General features: G+C 70.5%; 1 protein-coding gene across 1 annotated transcript in view; it reads right to left on the bottom strand.

Moving 5' to 3' along the window:
* Positions 1 to 929: 929 nt before the first annotated feature.
* Positions 930 to 18,370, bottom strand: part of CAD (carbamoyl-phosphate synthetase 2, aspartate transcarbamylase, and dihydroorotase) — a 47,500-nt gene continuing 30,059 nt past the window's right edge. The window contains exons 22-44 of the mRNA XM_039531101.1: positions 17,821 to 18,039; positions 17,317 to 17,484; positions 17,055 to 17,237; positions 15,790 to 15,894; positions 14,504 to 14,752; positions 13,688 to 13,769; positions 12,925 to 13,091; positions 11,596 to 11,760; positions 10,821 to 10,952; positions 9,303 to 9,504; positions 7,395 to 7,585; positions 6,852 to 6,992; positions 6,597 to 6,692; positions 6,183 to 6,324; positions 5,360 to 5,404; positions 4,738 to 4,892; positions 4,566 to 4,640; positions 4,114 to 4,326; positions 3,124 to 3,249; positions 2,763 to 2,918; positions 2,584 to 2,685; positions 1,987 to 2,081; positions 930 to 1,889 (exon numbers count right to left, since the gene is read on the bottom strand). Coding sequence (XP_039387035.1) covers positions 1,787 to 1,889; positions 1,987 to 2,081; positions 2,584 to 2,685; positions 2,763 to 2,918; positions 3,124 to 3,249; positions 4,114 to 4,326; positions 4,566 to 4,640; positions 4,738 to 4,892; positions 5,360 to 5,404; positions 6,183 to 6,324; positions 6,597 to 6,692; positions 6,852 to 6,992; positions 7,395 to 7,585; positions 9,303 to 9,504; positions 10,821 to 10,952; positions 11,596 to 11,760; positions 12,925 to 13,091; positions 13,688 to 13,769; positions 14,504 to 14,752; positions 15,790 to 15,894; positions 17,055 to 17,237; positions 17,317 to 17,484; positions 17,821 to 18,039 — 3,312 coding nt within the window. The 3' untranslated portion in view covers positions 930 to 1,786. The remainder of the gene's footprint in view (positions 1,890 to 1,986; positions 2,082 to 2,583; positions 2,686 to 2,762; positions 2,919 to 3,123; positions 3,250 to 4,113; positions 4,327 to 4,565; positions 4,641 to 4,737; positions 4,893 to 5,359; positions 5,405 to 6,182; positions 6,325 to 6,596; positions 6,693 to 6,851; positions 6,993 to 7,394; positions 7,586 to 9,302; positions 9,505 to 10,820; positions 10,953 to 11,595; positions 11,761 to 12,924; positions 13,092 to 13,687; positions 13,770 to 14,503; positions 14,753 to 15,789; positions 15,895 to 17,054; positions 17,238 to 17,316; positions 17,485 to 17,820; positions 18,040 to 18,370) is intronic.

Genomic DNA, 18,370 nt, shown 5'->3' with positions numbered 1-18,370 from the left:
GTGGGGCGGGGCTTCCCCCCCCAGCAGAGTAACCCCGGGTGCGACAGGGCAATGGGGCTGGGCCTCCCCGGGTAGCACTGAGCCCTTCTCCAGCCCTGCTCGTACCACCGGGGTCGGAGCACGGCTCCTTTACCCCCGAGCCGGGCCAGGGCCTGGCGCCAGGGAGAGCCAGACACCAGCCTAGGGGGACTGCCTGAGAGGAAGAAAATATCGAGACACATGGAGGGGGGCAGCCACGGGCAGAGCACAACCCCCCCCACACACACACAAACACAGTGAGGAATATTGGGACAAACTGCCCCCTGCCCTAACATCGCTCAGGACACGGGCCAAACCCGTAACTCTGGGGCCAGTCGCCCCTGTCCAAGCTGGGAACCAGGCTGAGGCCCTGCGCCCCTCCCTAGGGACATCCCATGCAGGGCTCAGCCCCCCTGCCCCCAGCTCGCCGCTGCCCAGGGCAGCAGAGGGAAGCTGGGGGGGGGGGGTTACGGAGAGTGGTAGGAGCATCACCACTGGAGGACAAGTACTAGCACCCAACCTCACTGCTCGACTGGCACCGTGCCCAGGACTCCTGCCCACTGCCCCATGTTTGCCCTGGCTCACTCACACCGCTGGGCGTGGGGGCCCGGTGGTGCGTAACCCCCATGCACCGCTCCTTCCCCTTCACCCCGTGGCTTTTCTCCATCCATCCCTCTGTGACTAAACAGTGCCCTGCCCCGTGTCATTGCACTCGGCGCGGAGTCGCTGCATTCACCCCCAGGGCTGGAACAGGAGTGGCCCGGCCGCGTTCCTCCACGTGCCTTTTCTTGGCTGGAGCTGGCTGCAGCTCGCACTCAGGCCGAGCAGGGCAGGCTGCAGCGTTCGAGCACCACCCAGCGGCGGCCGGCCTGGCCCACCGGCTCCTCCGCACAGACCACACGGGCAGGGGCTGCATCCAGCTCAGTTTATTAAACCCAAGGAAAGCCATTCAGTTCACAGTGGTGGGTGTAGAAAAGTCGCTGAACAGATGCCGCTCAGCCCCCCTCGCCATGGGGCCAGCAGGGCGGAACGTGCTCTGCCCCTCACTGTGCTCAAGGCCAGGCTCACGCCCAGGGACACGGCTTGGGGGTGACCAAACTCCTGCTCCAAGAGACGGGCTGCTCAGCAAGTGGAGGAAAGGGGGAGGGAGACCTGGGGAAAAGAGGCCCCTGACCCCTGTGACTGGGGAGCCACAGCCTCGGGGGGCTGAAGCGGGGGGGGGGGGGAGGAGGCCAGGGGGGGCCGGGGTTAGCTGGAGCCAGAGCACATGCCCATGCTGGGAAGGGAGATTCTCCTGGGGGCGGGCTAGGAACCGTCACAATGAACCGTGGCCCAGGAGGGCCGGGGAACAGCCTGGACTCCACTACCAGCCGCCGAAGGGAGCCAGCCCCAGACCCCAGCTGGAGGAGGACAGGTACCCGGGAAGCCAGCAGGGGCCACCTCAACCCAGATACCAGGGAGCGTGGGAGCCCCAGAGTCTGGGGAAGGGGCAGCGCACCCCACCTCACTCCCTCCCCACAGCACATGCAGGCTGATCTGCCCCTGGAATGATACAAGTATGACCCGTTCTGAGCCTCAACCAGCCAGCTGGCATGGCCCTGCCCGCTGCCCAGCCCCCGCCCCCTGGCTCAGAGGGAGGCCTTGCTCGGCGCAGGCCCTGTCGCTCGTGGGGGGGAAGGAGCTGGGTCCGTCCGTGGGTCCGTCCATCGCTAACCAGGTCTGGAGCCCGGGGGTTCCTGCCGCAGCTGGCACTGCCCAGGTGGGGGGCCTAGTACCTGCCGAGCACCGTGGCCAGCAGTGCCATCCGGATGTACATGCCGTTCTCAGCCTGGCGGAAGTAGGCTGCCCGCGGGTCCGAGTCCACCTCCACACTAGGGAGCAAGGGGAGAGTCAGTGCTAGGAACTGGGGAGCCCCCCGCCGGGGGGAAGGGACCCCGAAGCCACAGCCCCCAGCCCAGCGCCCCTCACCTGATCTCATTGACACGAGGCAGCGGGTGCATGACCACCATCCTCCTCTTGGCCCTGGTCATGATGTGTGGGGTGAGGATGAACTGCCCGAAGCACTGGCCGGGGGGAGAGGCTGTTAGCACCCCAAGGATGGGCAGGACCACGGGCATCACTGCTCCTGCCTGGCACCCTACCGCTCCCAGGACCCCCACCTGGTCACCCCACTGGCCCTGGGGTCCAGGTGCCACACCCTCCCCCCACCTGGTCACCCCACTGCCCCCAGGGTCCAGGTGCCTTGCCACTGCCCCCCCCAGCTGGTCACCCCACTGCCCCTGTGGGCCGTGCCACCTCCCCCACCTGGTCACCCCACTGCCCCTGGGGTCCAGGTGCCTTGCCACCGCCCCCCCACCTGGTCACCCCACTGCCCCCGTGGGCCGTGCCACCTCCCCCACCTGGTCACCCCCCACCCAGTCACCCCGCTCCATCCTTTGCAATCCCCTGGGCAGCAGTGTAGGGGCCTAGAGACACAGCAAGGCTCCCGCAGCCAAGCCCCAGCCCAGGGCCAGAGCGGCCCCAGGACGCAGCTCGCAGGCCCTGCAGGGCAGCGCCGACACTCACCGCCTCGTACTCCTGCACGGAGTCGAATCGCTCCTTCTGGATGCGGGTGACGTACAGCACGTCCGTGTCGGGGAGAGCCTCCTCGAGGCTGTCGAACTCCTCCTGGGGAGGGGAGGGGAGGGCGTTAGCGCGGGGCGGGGCGCACCGCGGGGCAGGGGGCACCGCGGGGGCGGGCTCACCTGCTTGATGCCCTTGGAGGCGACGAAGTGGATGATGTCGGCGGGCATGCGGAGGTCGCGGGGCGTGACGTAGCGCAGGTTGACGCGGTACTGCGTCAGGAGACAGGCCAGCGAGTGCACCGTTCGCCCGTGCTTCAGGTCCCCCACCATGGTGATCTGGGGAGAGACAGCTGCACCCTGGAGCCCGGCCAGCAGGGGGCAGCGCTCGCAGGGGACTCCGGGGGTGGGGGGGTCCAGAACCTAGACCCAGCGCAGCAAACCCCCCTTCCTCCTGCCCATACAGGCCTGAGCCCCCAGCCTGGCACAGTGTGGGGGCCCCCAGCCTGGCACAGTGTGGGGGCGCCCGGCCCGGCCCCCTTACCGTCATGCCGTTAACGGTGCCGAGCTCCTCGCGGATGGTGAAGATGTCCAGCAGGGCCTGCGTGGGGTGCTCCCCGACGCCATCCCCGGCATTGATCACCGGCTTCCGGCAGTGCTTGGCAGCCAGCTGCAAACGAGACACGGGCTGGGCACGGGGGGGCCGAGTGTGGCCGCAACCCCTCCCCCCGCCCCCGATCCACAGGGCCCAGCGTGGCCGCAACCCCTCCCCCGATCCACGGGGCCCAGCGCGGCCGCAACCCTCCCGATCCACGGGGCCCCGCGGGGCCGCAACCCCTCCCCCCGCCCCCGCTCCCCGGGGCCCTGCGCGGCCGCAACCCCGCCCCCCCCCGATCCACGGGGCCCTGGGCGGCCGCAACCCCTCACCCCACCCCGATCCACGGGGCCCGGCGCGCCGCAACCTCCCCCGATCCACGGGGCCCAGCGCGGCCGCAACCTGTCCCCCCCCCGATCCACGGGGCCCAGCGCGGCCGCAACCCCTCCCCCCCCCGATCCACGGGGCCCAGCGCGGCCGCAACCCCTCCCCGCCCCGATCCACAGGGCCCGAGCGCGGCCGCAACCCCCTCGATCCACGGGGCCCAGCGCAGCCGCAACCCCCGATCCACGGGGCCCAGCGCAGCCGCAACCCCTCCCCGATCCACGGGGCCCAGCGCAGCTGCAGCCCATCCCCTCCCCTCGATCCACGGGGCCCAGCACGGCCGCAACCTGTCCCCGATCCACGGGGCGCAGCTGCAGCCCATCCCCTCCCCTCGATCCACGGGGCCCTGCGCAGCCGCAACCTGTCCCCCCGATCCACGGGGCCCAGCGCGGCTGCAGCCCATCCCCGCCCCAGGCACGGGTAGTCCATCTCCCTGCCAGTCACAGCCCGTCTCCCTCCCCCCCCTCAGTGGGGGGCGGGGGAGCTCATGCCCAGCCACAACCCATCCCCCCCATTGCCTCCCTTGCTGGCCCCTGCTGCCCTGGGGCCCCTCACCTCCACAGCCCCCGGCTGGGGGTGGCGCAGCACCAGCACGTCCGCGTAGCAGCACATGGTCTGCACCGAGTCGGCCAGGGACTCGCCCTTCTGGGCCGAGGACATGGACTCGCAGAAGGCCAGGACGGAGCCCCCCAGGCGGTACATGGCCGCCGCGAAGGAGCTGCTGGTCCTGGTGCTCACCTCATAGAACATGGAGGCCATGACCTTCCCCTGCCGGGGAGGGGAGACCGTGAGCACGGTGAGGCCCCCCTCCACAGCAGGGCTCCGATCCCCCCAGCTCCCCAACAGGAAGGTCCCAATCCTCCACCCCAGCCCCTCTCCCGGCAGGGCCCCAATCGCAACCCCCCCCGCCCCCCCCCAGCACCCAGCACCCCCCCCGATCCTGCTCCGCAGTGAGGCCAGGATCCGCTTTTCCAGCCCTGGCCAGATCCCTCCCCGGCCTGGCTCACCTTGAGGATGTCCAGGCTCCGCTCCTTCTGCACCAGCATGCGCAGGTTGTGCGCCACGTTGAAGAGGTGGGACATCTGGAACGAGAGCGCGTTCAGCCGGGGGCCGCGTGCCTTCCCCACCCCAGCCCGTGTTCCCCGGGGAGAGCCCCCAGCCGCCCTCCCTGCACAGTACCTGCTCCTTGGTGAACTGCTTGACGGAGAGGACGTGCTGCCCGACGAGGGGGTGCAGCAGGGGGGAGGTCTGTGGGTGGGGCGCGCTCGGGGGCGACGTCTGTCTGGGCAGCAGCCCCGGCGGGTAGCAGCAGCTGTCCTGGGTCACAGCCAGATCTACAGCACCAAGCGCAGGCCTCAGCGAGCGCCGGGGCCATGGGGCAGGAGGGAGACATCCCACCAGCCGCGTGGCAGGAGGGGAGGCTCTGCCCCCTACCCCTGCCCCATGGCACAGCCCGAGGCTCACACCCACCCGCCCACCCCAGAGCATGGCCTGCAGCTCCCACCTGCCCAGCTCCTGGGGCTAAGCCAGGGGATGGCCCCGGCCCGGGGGGCGGGGGAGGCCAGTGGGGAGCTACATACACAGCCACTGATGGGGCAGGCCCGCAGCCTGGTGTTGGGGAGGGGGCCTTGCGACCCCTGAAGCACATTCCTGGGGACGGCAGCAGCTGCCCTTGCCCCCCGAGAGCAGCATCTGGCGACCCACGCCGGCCCCTGGGCAGATGGTTCAGACCATCTCTCCCTGGCCCTAGGGGCCCCAGCCTGGCACCACCTCCCCGGACCCCACGTGGGACGGGACAAACCTGGCTCGGTGGCCTTCTTGGTGACCTTTTCTCTCACGTCCTCGGCTGGCGACAGGCGTGTGGGAACACACAACACGGTTAGACATGCCGGCTGCGAGCACAGCACCACTCGGCCCCTGGGGAGGCTCCCGGGCACCCTGGGGCCCCGCCCTTCTCTAGGCAGCGGGAGGGGGATGGGATGGGCGCCCTGGAGATGCTGAAACCTGCGTGCTCTGGCCCAGCTGGCTCCATGCAGGACACAGTGCCGGGGGAGGGAGGGGGGCACCCAACAGAAACAGCACCAGGAACAGCCCAGCCTGCCCGGGGAGGGGAGCTGGGGGGCTGGCCCCACGCCCAGCAAGACACTTGCCCGCACAGGGGGCCGGCGGGGGAGCAGAGCGCTGGGACAGTGCTCAGCGACTCCCCTCGCTGCCCGGGGAGGGGGGGGGGGGGGGGAGTCCGGGAGGTGCCGGGGGCAGAGCTCAGTCAGGGATGGAGGCACAACAAACTGCCCCATCTCTGCCCCCTCCCCCCAAGGGCACCAGTGGGGAGGCCTGGATCCCGTGGGGAGGGGGGGGGCAGGAACGAGGGCTTCAGTATGAGCAGGTGGCACTGGGCAGCGCTGAGACACCCCCCCTCCAGCTGGAGCCCATCCCCCCTCCCAAGGACACCCTGGGGCTGGGGGGGGGGGGGGCACGACACACACACTCATTGGCTGCTGCTCAGGTCACTCCGGCCAGGCCCCGCCCCAGGGGAGGGGCTGGATTCGCACAGGGGCCTCAGCCAGAGCCCTGGGGCCAGGGAAGCGCCTGGCCCCGCTGCTCCAGCCCCACATGTGCCTCACCTGGCAGGCCGGGGTCCGAGGCCCGGTGGATGCGGGGCGGCAGGTGGAAGCGCCCGTCTCCCACGGGGCCCGCTCGCCGGGGGCTGGACGCTCGGCTACGCAGGGTCTCGCTCTGCACCGTGTGCCGGGGGCGCTCGGGGGTCTGCAACGCCGTGGGATGGTGAGGAGGGGTCAGCGCTGCTGGTACTGGGCATGGGGAATGCCCCCCAGCACCGCACCGCCCGTCCCCCCCCCACACTGCCAGACCACCCAATCCCACATGCTGCTTCCTCCCGGCGCCCTGGCCATCCCGTCCCCCCACTCCAGGCCCTCGCCCATCACCATGCAGACAGGATCAGGGCACTGGCAGGCTCCTCCCCCGCACAGGGAGATGTGAGTGACAGCCTGGCAGCCCCCCCCCCCCTCCCCACGTACCTTCAGAGTCTCCTTGGCTGGGGCAGGAGGCGGCACAGTCACTGCCCCCGTGGGCCATTTCCTCACGTCCTGGCCGTAGCCAGGGGGCACCAGCACCTGCACGACACAGACACTCAGTGTGGAGGGAGCCGAGACTGGGGCTGAGATGGGGGGAGGTCGTGGGGGGTGGGCTCCGCACCAGCTGACTCGCCCCCTCAGCAGCACAGCCCAGTGTTTCAGGTGACCCCCGAGGCGCCCCCCCCCCCCAGCCCGTACCTGCCCGTCGATGTAGGCAACCTCCCCACGCAGGATCACCCTCCGCACCGTCCCCTTCACCTTCATGCCCTCAAACGGCGTCCACTGGCACTTGCTGAAGGCCATGTGGCTGGGGACGATCCACTCGTGCTCCAGGTCCACCTGCCGGGGGGCAGAGCCGGGTCAGGCTGGGGTTGGGAGCTGGCCCAGGGACAGTGGGTGGCACATCAGGGTTGGGTCTGGGCTCTGGCTGGCAGCTCGTTGGGGTGGAGCTGGGCTCTGGCTGGGCTCTCGTGTCTGGCAGCTGTTCAGGGTGGGGCTGGGGCTGGGCCCAGGGAGGACAGGCAGCGCATTGGGGCCAGGCCCAGGAGGGCGGATGGGGCAGGGCAGGTGGCGGGGCAGGGCAGGGGGGCAGCAGCACCACGCCAGGCCCAGGCTGGGTGCTCATGTCTGGCAGCTGTTCGGCAGGGCCCAGCCATTTGCTCCTCAGCTCCCCCGGAGTCCCCAGGGCCCAGGCCAGCGCCGTTCCCAGGGGGCGCGACCCCCCACTGGGCACCCCCCCACCTCGATGTAGGTGTCGTCCTGCGCGGGCAGGGAGAAGATCTTGCGGGGGTTCTCGTAGAGACGCTTGACCACATCCTCGATGGCGAGGCGCCCCTCGGAGACGGCCGTCAGCAGCAGGGGCAGCATGGTCTCCAGGCCGGGGTAGCCCGGGGGTGGCTCCTTCCCTTGCTTCTCCTCCATCGTATGGGGAGCTATGGGCACAAAGGAGGTGCTCAGGGGGCCCTGCCCCTCCTCCCCCCCAGGGAGGGCTCCATGGGGCGAGGCTGAGGGACCTGGGGCAAGCCCCACGCCCTCACTGCACGTGTGAACCCCCTGCAGGGCCAGCTCCCCCCAGTGCCCCGCCTGGAGCGAGAGGCCAGCCAGGCCTCTGCCCAGACGTCCACCAGCTCCGCCGGCATCAGCTGGGAGGGACCAACGGACTCACCTGGTACTGGCCCAAGGTGCCGGGTCCCACTACCCACTCCTCAAGCGGGGACAGGCCCCGGGTCCCATTCCCCGCCCCCTCCCCGCCCCCCCAGCCAGCCAGTCCCTGCCCTGGGGCCAGATGGGAGCCGGTGCCCCAGAGCGGGGACAGGCCCGGTGCCCCAGAGCGGGGACAGGCCCGGTGCCCCATTCCCCACCCCCAAGCCAGTCCCCTGCCCTGGGGCGGGATGGGAGCCAGTGCCACAGAGCGGGGACAGGCCCTGTGCCCCATTCCCCACCCCCAAGCCCGTCCCTGCCCTGGGGCTGGATGGGAGCCGGTGCCCCCTAGTGGGGAAAGGCCCGGTGCCCCATTCCCCACCCCTCTGAGCCAGCCAGTCCCTGCCCTGGGTCCGGACGGGAGCCGGTGCCCCAGAGCGGGGACAGGCCCGGTGCCCCATTCCCCGCCCCCCCAGCCAGCCAGTCCCTGCCCTGGGGCGGGATGGGAGCCAGTGCCCCAGAGCGGGGACAGGCCCGGTGCCCCATTCCCCACCCCCAAGCCAGTCCCCTGCCCTGGGGCCAGATGGGAGCCGGTGCCCCAGAGCGGGGACAGGCCCGGTGCCCCATTCCCCACCCCCAAGCCAGTCCCTGCCCTGGGGCCGGATGGGAGCCGGTGCCCCCTAGCGGGGAAAGGCCCTGTGCCCTATTCCCCACCCCCTCCCCACCCCCCCAGCCAGCCAGTCCCTGCCCTGGGGCCAGATGGGAGCCGGTGCCCCAGAGTGGAGACAGGCCCGGTGCCCCATTCCCCACCCCCAAGCCAGTCCCTGCCCTGGGGCCGGACGGGAGCCCGTGCCCCAGAGCGGGACAGGCCCTGTGCCCCATTCCCCACCCCCACGCCCTTCCCTGCCCTGGGGCCGGAGGGGAGCCGGTGCCCCAGAGCGGGGACAGGCCCGGTGCCCCATTCCCCACCCCCTCCAGCCAGCCAGTCCCTGCCCTGGGGCCGGATGGGAGCCGGTGCCCCAGAGCGGGGACAGGCCCGGTGCCCCATTCCCCACCCCCTCCCCGCCCCCCCAGCCAGCCAGTCCCCTGCCCTGGGGCCAGATGGGAGCCGGTGCCCCAGAGCGGGGACAGGCCCGGTGCCCCATTCCCCACCCCCAAGCCAGTCCCCTGCCCTGGGGCAGGATGGGAGCCGGTGCCCCAGAGCGGGGACAGGCCCTGTGCCCCATTCCCCACCCCCAAGCCAGTCCCCTGCCCTGGGGCCGGATGGGAGCCAGTGCCCCCTAGCGGGGACAGGCCCTGTGCCCCATTCCCCACCCCCTCCAGCCAGCCAGTCCCCTGCCCTGGGGCAGGATGGGAGCCAGTGCCCCCTAGCGGGGTCAGGCCCCATGTCCCAGTCCCTGCCCCAACCAATGCCCGTCCTGGGGCCAGAGCCAGGCCCTGGCTCCCAGGTCCCACGGGTGCCAGGACACTCCAGCTGGTGCCCCAGCGCTCTCGAACGGCCCCCCTCACCGTGGTCTGTGGCGAAGCAGTCGATGGTGTCCATGTTCTCCCACAGCGCCTCCAGGTCCTCACGGGTGCCCAGCATGGGCCGTACCTGGGCGCGCCCCTCCCCGATGCGGCCAATGTCGTCCTGGCACAGGAAGAGGTGGTGCGGCGCCACCTCACACGTCACCTGGATGCCCTTCTGCTTGGCGGCCTTGATGATGAGGATCTGCAGGCCAGGCTGAGGGTGAGACACCGTCCCCCATCCCAACCCCCACATCCCAGATCCTCCTCCTCCATCCTCCCTGCAACCAAGTTGGGGATTTTCTTAGTGTTTTGCATGAACACGGTGCGGGCCTCAGTTTCCCTGGGTGCTGCATGTGTCGCGAGGGGGTGGAAGGGGGGGTTGCAGAGGACCAGGTGTGACCTTGCCTAGCAGCCGGGACCCCAGACACAGCCTGGGGACCTAGTGACTGGTGACCCAGGGCAGCTTGGGAGCCAGGTGGTTCTGGCCAGTGGGAGAACAACGGGCTGCGGAGAGAGGGGCCCGGGGACCTGCCCAGCCGGTTGGAGGGTGTTGGGGGAGGAGGCTCAGGCGGCCTGTTTGCCTGGGACCGAAGACAAAGGACAGGGGAGGAGCTGTTGGGGGAGGGGCTATAGGGGGCTCAGCTGGCAGGAGGGGAGAGCAGCCAGAGCCCCCCTGGATGTTCTGGGCTGACACTGGCCAGGCCTGAGACCTGCCTGGACTGGGCTCCTGTGTTACCCTGGCTGAGAGTCCCTGCAGGCGGGGGAGGACACGTTGCTCCCTTGGGAGGGGGTTCCCTGAGGGGAGGGGGTTCCACGGCTGACGTACGGTCCCAGGAGACGCAGGGCCTGAGGGCCGACCCTCGGCAAGAGAGCCACCTTCCCGGAAGGCTGTCACGCTGGGGGGTTCCTCCGGGGCCACACGGAGCCGAGAGAACGCACCAGTCCTGTGAGTCCGTGACACCCCCACCCCACAGGGCCCAGGCCGAGGGGAGACACCGCCCCCCATGGCCCAGGCGCACTGCTCAGCGTTTGCCACCCCCACATTAACACACACAGGTTTTGGGGGTTCCCGGCGGGGCCCAGCGTCTCTGCAGCGAGCTGGGAGTCGCTAGGTAACCCGCCCAGCCAGCACCAGCCCGGGGCTACACGAGGACACCGGGTCGGTGTAACTCCATCACGAGGGGTGGAAATACCACCCAACCCCACCCCCGGCGCACTGTCGAGTCCCTGCAGCTGCTGGGGGCGGACTGCCGAGCCCCTGGGGGGCGCCGGCACGGGAGCACGGCAGGTACCCAGCCGGGGCTTTGCAGGGCAGAGGAGGAGCCATGGGGCAGGTTGGGGCGGGGGGGGGGGGGGTGTTGTTTCTGGGAGCTCACAAAAGCCAATTCATACTGAGGTTCATCGTGCTGCCTACCTCTGCCCAACCAGGCCTTTTCCTAGAACCTCTCCCGGCCCCCCAGCACACCCCCGGCCCCCCAGCTCCGAGGCCGACACTGCCTCCCACCCAGGTCGCCCCACCTCCTCCTTGCGTGCCACGTGGCAGATGTGCACGGGGCGCTGGTACAGCTGGGCCACCATGAGAATCGCCGCCACCGTCTGCTTCTCCGCGTGCGCCACGATGGGCAGGTGCCTCGGCCACTGCTCGAAGTGCTGGGGGGAGAGAGAGAGCAGTGCTGGGGGGAACCGACAGCTGTACCAGGGGACGGGGACAGGACAGACGGACAGCAATGCCGGGGGGAAAGGTCGGGGGCAGAGCACAGCACGTGGGGGAGGGGCGGGACAGACTGGCGGGGCACGGGGAGGTTTGAGGGGCAGAGCACAGCACACAGGGACAGGACAGTGGGACAGCGGTGCTGGGGAGGGTCGGGGCAGAGCACAGCACGTGGGGAGGGGACGGGACAGGACAGACTGGCGGGGCACGGGGGAGGGTTTGAGGGGGCAGAGCACAGCACACAGGGACAGGACAGTGGGACAGCGGTGCTGGGGAGGGTCGGGGCAGAGCACAGCACGTGGGGAGGGGGACGGGACAGGACAGACTGGCGGGGGATGGGGGGGGAGGGTTTGAGGGGCAGAGCACAGCACACAGGGACAGGACAGCAGTGCTGGGGGAGGGTTGGGGGGGCACAGCACACGGGGACAGGACAGACGGACAGCGGCTGCAATGCAGGCTGGGGGAGGAGGGCGTCCCCACTGCAGATGCAGAGGGCAGGCTGGGCCCTCAGCCCCCGGTGGGCGCTGTGCTGCTGGCACCAGGAACGGGGCTGGAACCCCCAGCTCTTCCCGCAGGACCCACCTCCATCCACAGCGAGACGTTGTCCATCTTGAGCTCGGAGAAGGTGTCGTTCAGGTACATCTTGAGCCCGGCAGCTGTGCCGGCCACGGGGCCCAGGGAGCCGGCGTTGTCCGACGTGGCCCCCAGGTACAGGGCGAAGTCACAGCGCGCGCCCGCCTCCGCCAGCTGCAGGGAGACAGGCCCACGATGGGGTGCCAAGTCGGGCCTGGGCCAGCATGTGGATCGGCCCCCTGAGCCTGCAGCTCCCCCACAGGGCCCCCCAGCACAGGCGCCATCCCCAGATCCTCCAGCAGCTGCAGGGCCCACATTGCCCATACAACATTCCCCAGGGGGCTGAGGCAGGCCTGGCGCAATGCCTGGCGCTGCCAGCTCCATGCCCGGGAGTGTCTCTGAGTGGCACCTGCCAGGGCAGGGAAGGTGCGTGGGCTGGGGTGTCGGGGGGACACTGTGTGGCACCTCAAGGGGGCCGGCCAAGGGGGGGGTCCCTGTGCAGCACCTCAGGGGACTGGCCGGGGTGTCTCTGCACAGCAGCTCAGGGGGGCCTGAGGGGGCTGTCAAGGGGGGTCTCTGCACAGCAGCTCGGGGGGCTGGCAAAGGGGGTCTCTGCCCAGCAGCTCACGGGACGGGCGGGAGGAGGGGGGTCTCTGCACAGCAGCTCAGGGGGCGGTCAAGGGGGGGTCTCTGCCCAGCAGCTATGGGGACTGGCTGGAGGGGGTCTCTGCACAGCAGCTCAGGGGCTGTCAAGGGGGTCTCTGCACAGCAGCTATGGGGACTGGCTGGAGGGGGTCTCTGCCCAGCAGCTATGGGGACTGGCTGGAGGGGGTCTCTGCACAGCAGCTATGGGGACTGGCTGGAGGGGGGGTCTCTGCCCAGCAGCTATGGGGACTGCCTGGGGGGGGGGGGGTCTCTGCCCAGCAGCTATGGGGACTGGCTGGAGGGGGGGGTCTCTGCCCAGCAGCTATGGGGACTGGCTGGAGGGGGTCTCTGCACAGCAGCTCGGGGGCTGTCAAGGGGGTCTCTGCCCAGCAGCTCAGGGACTGGCTGGAGGGGTCTCTGCCCAGCAGCTCAGGGGACTGGCTGGAGGGGGGGGGTCTCTGCACAGCAGCTATGGGGACTGGCTGGAGGGGGTCTCTGCCCAGCAGCTATGGGGACTGGCTGGGGGGGGGGGGTCTCTGCCCAGCAGCTCAGGGGAGGGGCTGGAGGGGGGGGTCTCTGCCCAGCAGCTCAGGGGAGGGGCTGGAGGGGGGGGTCTCTGCCCAGCAGCTCAGGGGAGGGGCTGGAGGGGGGGGTCTCTGCCCAGCAGCTCGGGGGAGGGGCAGGGGCATTCACCTTCTGCACCAGGGCCAAGGAGCTGGCGTCGACAAGGGCGGGGCGGGTGTTGGGCATGGCACACACCAGGGTGACGCCCCCTGCCAGGGCGGCCGCCGTGCCCGAGGCGAAGTCCTCCTTGTGGGTGGCGCCCGGCTCCCGTGTGTGCACGTGCACGTCGATCAGCCCTGGGGGGAGAGGGGTCAGAGCAGGGGCCGCTGGCCTCAGGACTCGACGGGGGCAGGCCCAGGGGCCAGCGTGAACCCGGACAGTCCTGCTTCTCGCGGCTTTGTCCTCTGGCCGGGACGGTCGCCCCCTCGCACACAGCGTACGCCGGGGGTCACGCCGGAGGGGAGGGGAGGGGAGGGGGGTTTCATGCCACCCTAGGGAACGGTGCCCGTGAGCAGCCCCAGCCCGGCCGGCGTGGAGCCCCCGCTCCATGGCGCAGGGACGCGGTGGGGATCCCAGGGGGCCGAGCAGCACACGGGGCTCCATGGCAACACCAGTCAGGCCACGCAGCCGCCCCCCAGGGCAGGACGGGCCCGAATCTGCCGGAGCCGACAGGCGGGGCCCAGTCCCCAGCCCACAGGGCCCTGGCTCCGCAGCTGCTTCAGGCCAGGCACTGGGGGGGCGCAGACACCTCCCCACCCTGCCCAGATTTACCCTGGGCTCCCTGCGGGGGGAACACCCCCCCCCACACACACGCTCCTGCCCCTCCCCACTGCTTCCCTGCCAGGGGAAGAGCTCCCAGCCGCCCCCTCCTCTCGCTGGGAGCCCCTAGTACCTGGCAGGCGGATGAGCTTCTGGGAGGTCATGCAGTCCACGTGCATCTTCAGCGGGGGGGCCGTCCCGATCTGGCCCAGGGCCTGCAGGGGAGGCAGTGCAGCTGGGGAGAGGGGACCCAGCCAAGGGGGCGGGGCGGGGCGGGGCAGGACAGCTAGCTCTGGGGCTGGGCTTCCCCCCCGCTGCCCTTTCCCCAGGGCCCAGAGCCCCACAGCCCCCTGGGGCCAGGACACACTCGTCTGGACAATCAGTGCCTCTCCGGGAGCCCCCATGACAGGCAGCCTCCCCCCACCAGCGTCGTGTCCCCACCAGGCCAGTCCCCGCCCCACCCAGCCCGTCCCCACCCCCTCCCCACCTGGCCAGTCCCCTCGCACCGCCCAGCCAGGCAGCCCTCCCCAGCGGCCACGCCGCTCCCCACCTGGCCAGTCCTCGCACCCCCACCAGCCAGGCAGCCCCCTCCCCAGCAGCCACGCTCCCCACCTGGCCAGTCCTCGCACCCCACCAGCCAGGCAGCCCCCTCCCCAGCAGACACGCCGCTCCCCACCTGGCCAGTCCCCTCGCACCCCCACCAGCCAGGCAGCCCCCCTCCCCCCCAGCAGCCACGCCGCTCCCCACCTGGCCAGTCCCCTCGCACCCCCACCAGCCAGGCAGCCCCCCTCCCACCAGGCCAGTCCCGCCCCACCCAGCCCGTCCCCACCCCCTCCCACCTGGCCAGTCCCGCCCACCCCACCAGCCAGGCAGCCCCACCAGCAGCCACGCCGCTCCCCACCCGCCCGGCCCCGTCCCGCCCCTCCCCAGCTGGCCAGCCCCACGCCACCTCCACGAAGAGCTTGGTGCACTTGATGTCGATGATGAGGGGCACGGAGTAGTCGACGGCCAGGCGCCGGGTGCGGTAGCCCTTGGTGACGAAGGACGAGAGCCGGCGCCCCCCGGCGTTGCGCATGGAGAGGTTAATGACCAGCTCAAAGTGGTTCTCGGCCAAGTAGTCCATGATGCTGCGCTGGGTCTCCTTGGCCCCGGCCTCGCTGCCGTCCGCCTCCTCGAAGTGCCAGTCCACAGCCACCACCTGCCCGGCGGCAACCAGAGCCCCACTGCCGTGACCTGGGCATGGACTGGGGCAGGAGTGGCCCTGCTCCCGGGCCCAGCCCAGACTGGGGGCGGGGCGGGGGGTTTCCTGGCTCCGGGGATGGATGGGGGCAGAGGAGTGGCCCTGCTCCCGGCCCAGCACAGACTGGGGGCAGGCGGGGGTTTCCTAGCTCCAGGGATGGATGGGGGCAGTGGAGTGGCCCTGCTCCCGGGCCAGCCCAGACGGGGGGCGGGGCGGGGGGGTTCCAGGCTCCAGGGATGGATGGGGGCAGCGGCGTGGCCCTGCTCCCGGGGCCAGCACAGACTGGGGTTTCCCTCGGGGACCCGGGGATGGATGGGGGGCAGGCCCAGCACAGACTGGGGGCAGGGAGGGGTTTCCTAGCTCCAGGGATGGATGGGGGCACAGAGGAGTGGCCCTGCTCCCGGGCCCAGCACAGACTGGGGCGGGGCGGGGGTTTCCTGGCTCCGGGGACCAGGGGATGGATTGGGGGGGGGGGGCAGAGGAGTGGCCCTGCTCCCGGGCCCAGCACAGACTGGGGGCGGGGCGGGGTTTCCTGGCTCCAGGGATGGATGGGGGCAGAGGAGTGGCCCTGCTCCCGGGCCCCGCACAGACTGGGGGTTTCCTAGCCCGGGGACCCGGGATGGATGGGGGCAGGCCCAGCACAGACTGGGGCAGGGCGGGGTTTCCTAGCTCGGGGATGGATGGGGCGCAGAGGTGGCCCTGCTCCCGGGCCCAGCACAGACTGGGGGCGGGGCGGGGGTTGCCTGGCTCCGGGGACCAGGGGATGGATTGGGGCAGAGGAGTGGCCCTGCTCCCGGGCCCAGCACAGACTGGGGGCGGGGCGGGGGGTTTCCTAGCTCCGGGGACAGACCGGGAGACAAGGGAATGGTGGCCCTGCTCCCAGGACCCAGCATGGAAAGGGGGTCACCCCGTGCTAGTAACCCAGGCACTGGCCGTGCCGCCCCAGCAGGCCGGCAGCCCTCCCCTCCCCTCCCCTCCCCGCCCCGGCCCGGCACCTGGACGCCGTGCTCGGTGTAGAAGTCGGCAGTGCCCAGGCTGGCGTACAGGTTGTAGCCCAGGCTCTCCAGCGTGCGCACTGTCGGCAGCAGCTCGCTCTTGTTCTGCAAAGCCACCGGAGGGGTCAGAGCAGGCCAGGCCTGGGCAGCCCAGCACCCCCCTGCCCCAGGGCCCCTCCACCCGCATGGCCCCGCTGTACTGAGCTGTCACTAGGAGCGAGGCTTCCTGGGCCTGTTCGCAGAGTTGTGTCCCAGCCCTCTGCGGGAATTGTTAGAAAGGCTTTTCTGCGTCCTGTACATGCCTCAGTTTCCCCTGTGTGCGGCACTGTTCCCCCGCGGGTGGGAGGTCTGGGGGCTCTGGGGCAGGTGAAGACACAGGTGTGGACGGCGCCTGGTGGCCTAGGTCCCATCTCCATGCAGCTCTCGAGAAGACAAGGGCAGATCCCATGGCCGGGACGCGGACACCTGGCAACCAGCGACCCAGAGAGACGTGGTGGTCCCGCCTCTCTGCAGGGGGCTGAGCCCCATCCCCCGGCTCGGGGACAAAGGCCTGAGGGGGGGGTTAAGTGTGGGCTGTGGGGAGCAGTCGGGGGCACCCCGGGAGTCTGACAAAGGAGATCGGACAGATGGGGGGACAGAGCTTGAACCACGGGGGTCACTGCAGCTGGGCTGGGCTGTAACCGTCAGTCAGGTCTCTGGGCGGCCCGAGGGGCTGCCTGGGCCGTGCGCCAGGTGACCAATAAACCCGCCTGGTTTCACAGCGCTGGGTGAGTGTCCCTGCAGGCGCTGGGCGAGGGGCACTGATCCCTGAGGAGAGGACACGTCCCCCCAGGCTCTGTCCCAGACTCGCTGCCCGGAGCTCCTGGGGTGGGGCAGGGGGGCTGCAGCCCCAGGGGCCCAGTCTCACGCTGGGGGAAGAGTGAGACCCCAGGGGGCCTTGGTCACTGCAGGCCCCTCCCAGGGACTGTTCCCACGCTGGGGCCTAGCCCGGCCCTGGGGGTCCATGACAGAGGTGCCTGCCTGTCCCCAGTGTGACGAGGGACCTGGACCAGGTCCTCACAAACTGAGTCAGCCTAGAGCAAGGTGCAGGGTTGGGTCTCCCTGCCTCAGGAGCAGCCTGCTTCGTCTCCTGCTGCTTTTGGCTGCTGCATGAGCGTTCTGGATTCTAAGACCAAGTCGCATTGCGTTGCAGCCATCCAGCGCGAGGATTTAACCTTCGCATTCAGCGTCTCTGAGCACGTGCCGCGGCCCCGCCCCGCCCTCACCTTGTAGCTGCCGATGGTCAGCAGGATGTTCTTCTTGGGGATCTTAAAGCCGGTGCTCAGCATGGCTTTCAGGTAGGCCTCACAGCGGTTCTCCCCAAAGCAGGCCACCTCGCCCGTGCTGGTCATCTCCACGCCCAGCACCACGTCTGCCCCCGCCAGCCGCGAGAAGGAGAACTGGGGAACCTGGGGGTGCAGAGGGCAGGGTGGGCTCAGCAAGCCAGACAGCCACGGCCACTGCAGCCACCGCTCCCCAGACGCTCACCTTGACTCCGACGACCCCAGTGCCTGTCATCAGCCCCACCGGCTCCATCTCCTCGCCCATGATCACCTGGGTGGCCAGGGCCACCATGTCCACCCCCAGCGTCTTGGAGACGAAGGGGAAGGAGCGGGAGACGCGCACGTTGCACTCGATCACCTTCAGCTGGTCGTCCTGCAGACAGACAGGAGTGTGGGGTGACCCACCCTGGCGCCTGGAGACCCGAACCCGCCCTGCCCAGCCTGGCTAGCAGCCCGATGGACCTATCCTCCGTGATCAGAATGGCCACGCTGGGTCACAGCAAAGGTTCCTCTAGCCCGGTGTCCTGTCTTCCCAGGGTGGCCAATGCACGCTGCTCCCGCACTCAGCTCTGGCCTGGAGGGGACGTGGGCCCGGCTGCAGGAGACGCTGCAGAGCCCAAAGCTGTCAGCAGCCCCTCCCCCCCATCACCCCCTCACTCAGGGCATTGAGGCTGACTGCTCCCCGGCTCCTGCTGCCCCACGGCGGTACCTTGGCAATAAGCTGCAGGTTGAAAGGCCCCGTGACCAGCAGCTCCTGCCCGATGGCGTGAACAATGGCCTGGATCCGCTCCAGGGTCTTGGGCGTGATGTCCTGGGGCGGCGTCACCAGCGTGGCATCCCCCGAGTGCACGCCCGCGTTCTCCACATGCTCCGAGATGGCGATGGCCACCACCGCGCCGTCGCAGGCCACGGCGTCCACGTCGATCTCCTGGGGGAGTGGGGGGGGGGGGGTGGGTGGGAACACCGGACCGGACCCCTGAGCGATCCCAGCCCCCACTGCACCAGGGTGCGCCCCCCGCCCGCTCTCCCTGCCGGTACAGCCCTCCCCACTCCAACCCCCAGTGCACAGACCGCACCAGAGTGTGTCCCAACCCAGCCCCTGCCTGTCGGTACCACTACCCCCACCCAGCCCCTGCCTGCCCCCGGCCAGTACCACCCCACGCACACACAGCGCCTGCCTGCCCTCCCCAGCCCCACCGTGCCCATACCACCCCCTCTCCCAGCCCCCCCACTTGAAACCTGAGTGATCCCCATCTGCC

The sequence above is a fragment of the Mauremys reevesii genome, linkage group 3 (genome assembly GCF_016161935.1).
Source record: "Mauremys reevesii isolate NIE-2019 linkage group 3, ASM1616193v1, whole genome shotgun sequence".
Classification (NCBI taxonomy): Eukaryota; Metazoa; Chordata; order Testudines; family Geoemydidae; genus Mauremys; species Mauremys reevesii.
The sequence above is the reverse complement of the archived record's forward strand: the minus strand, read 5'-3'. Positions and strand labels throughout refer to the sequence as shown.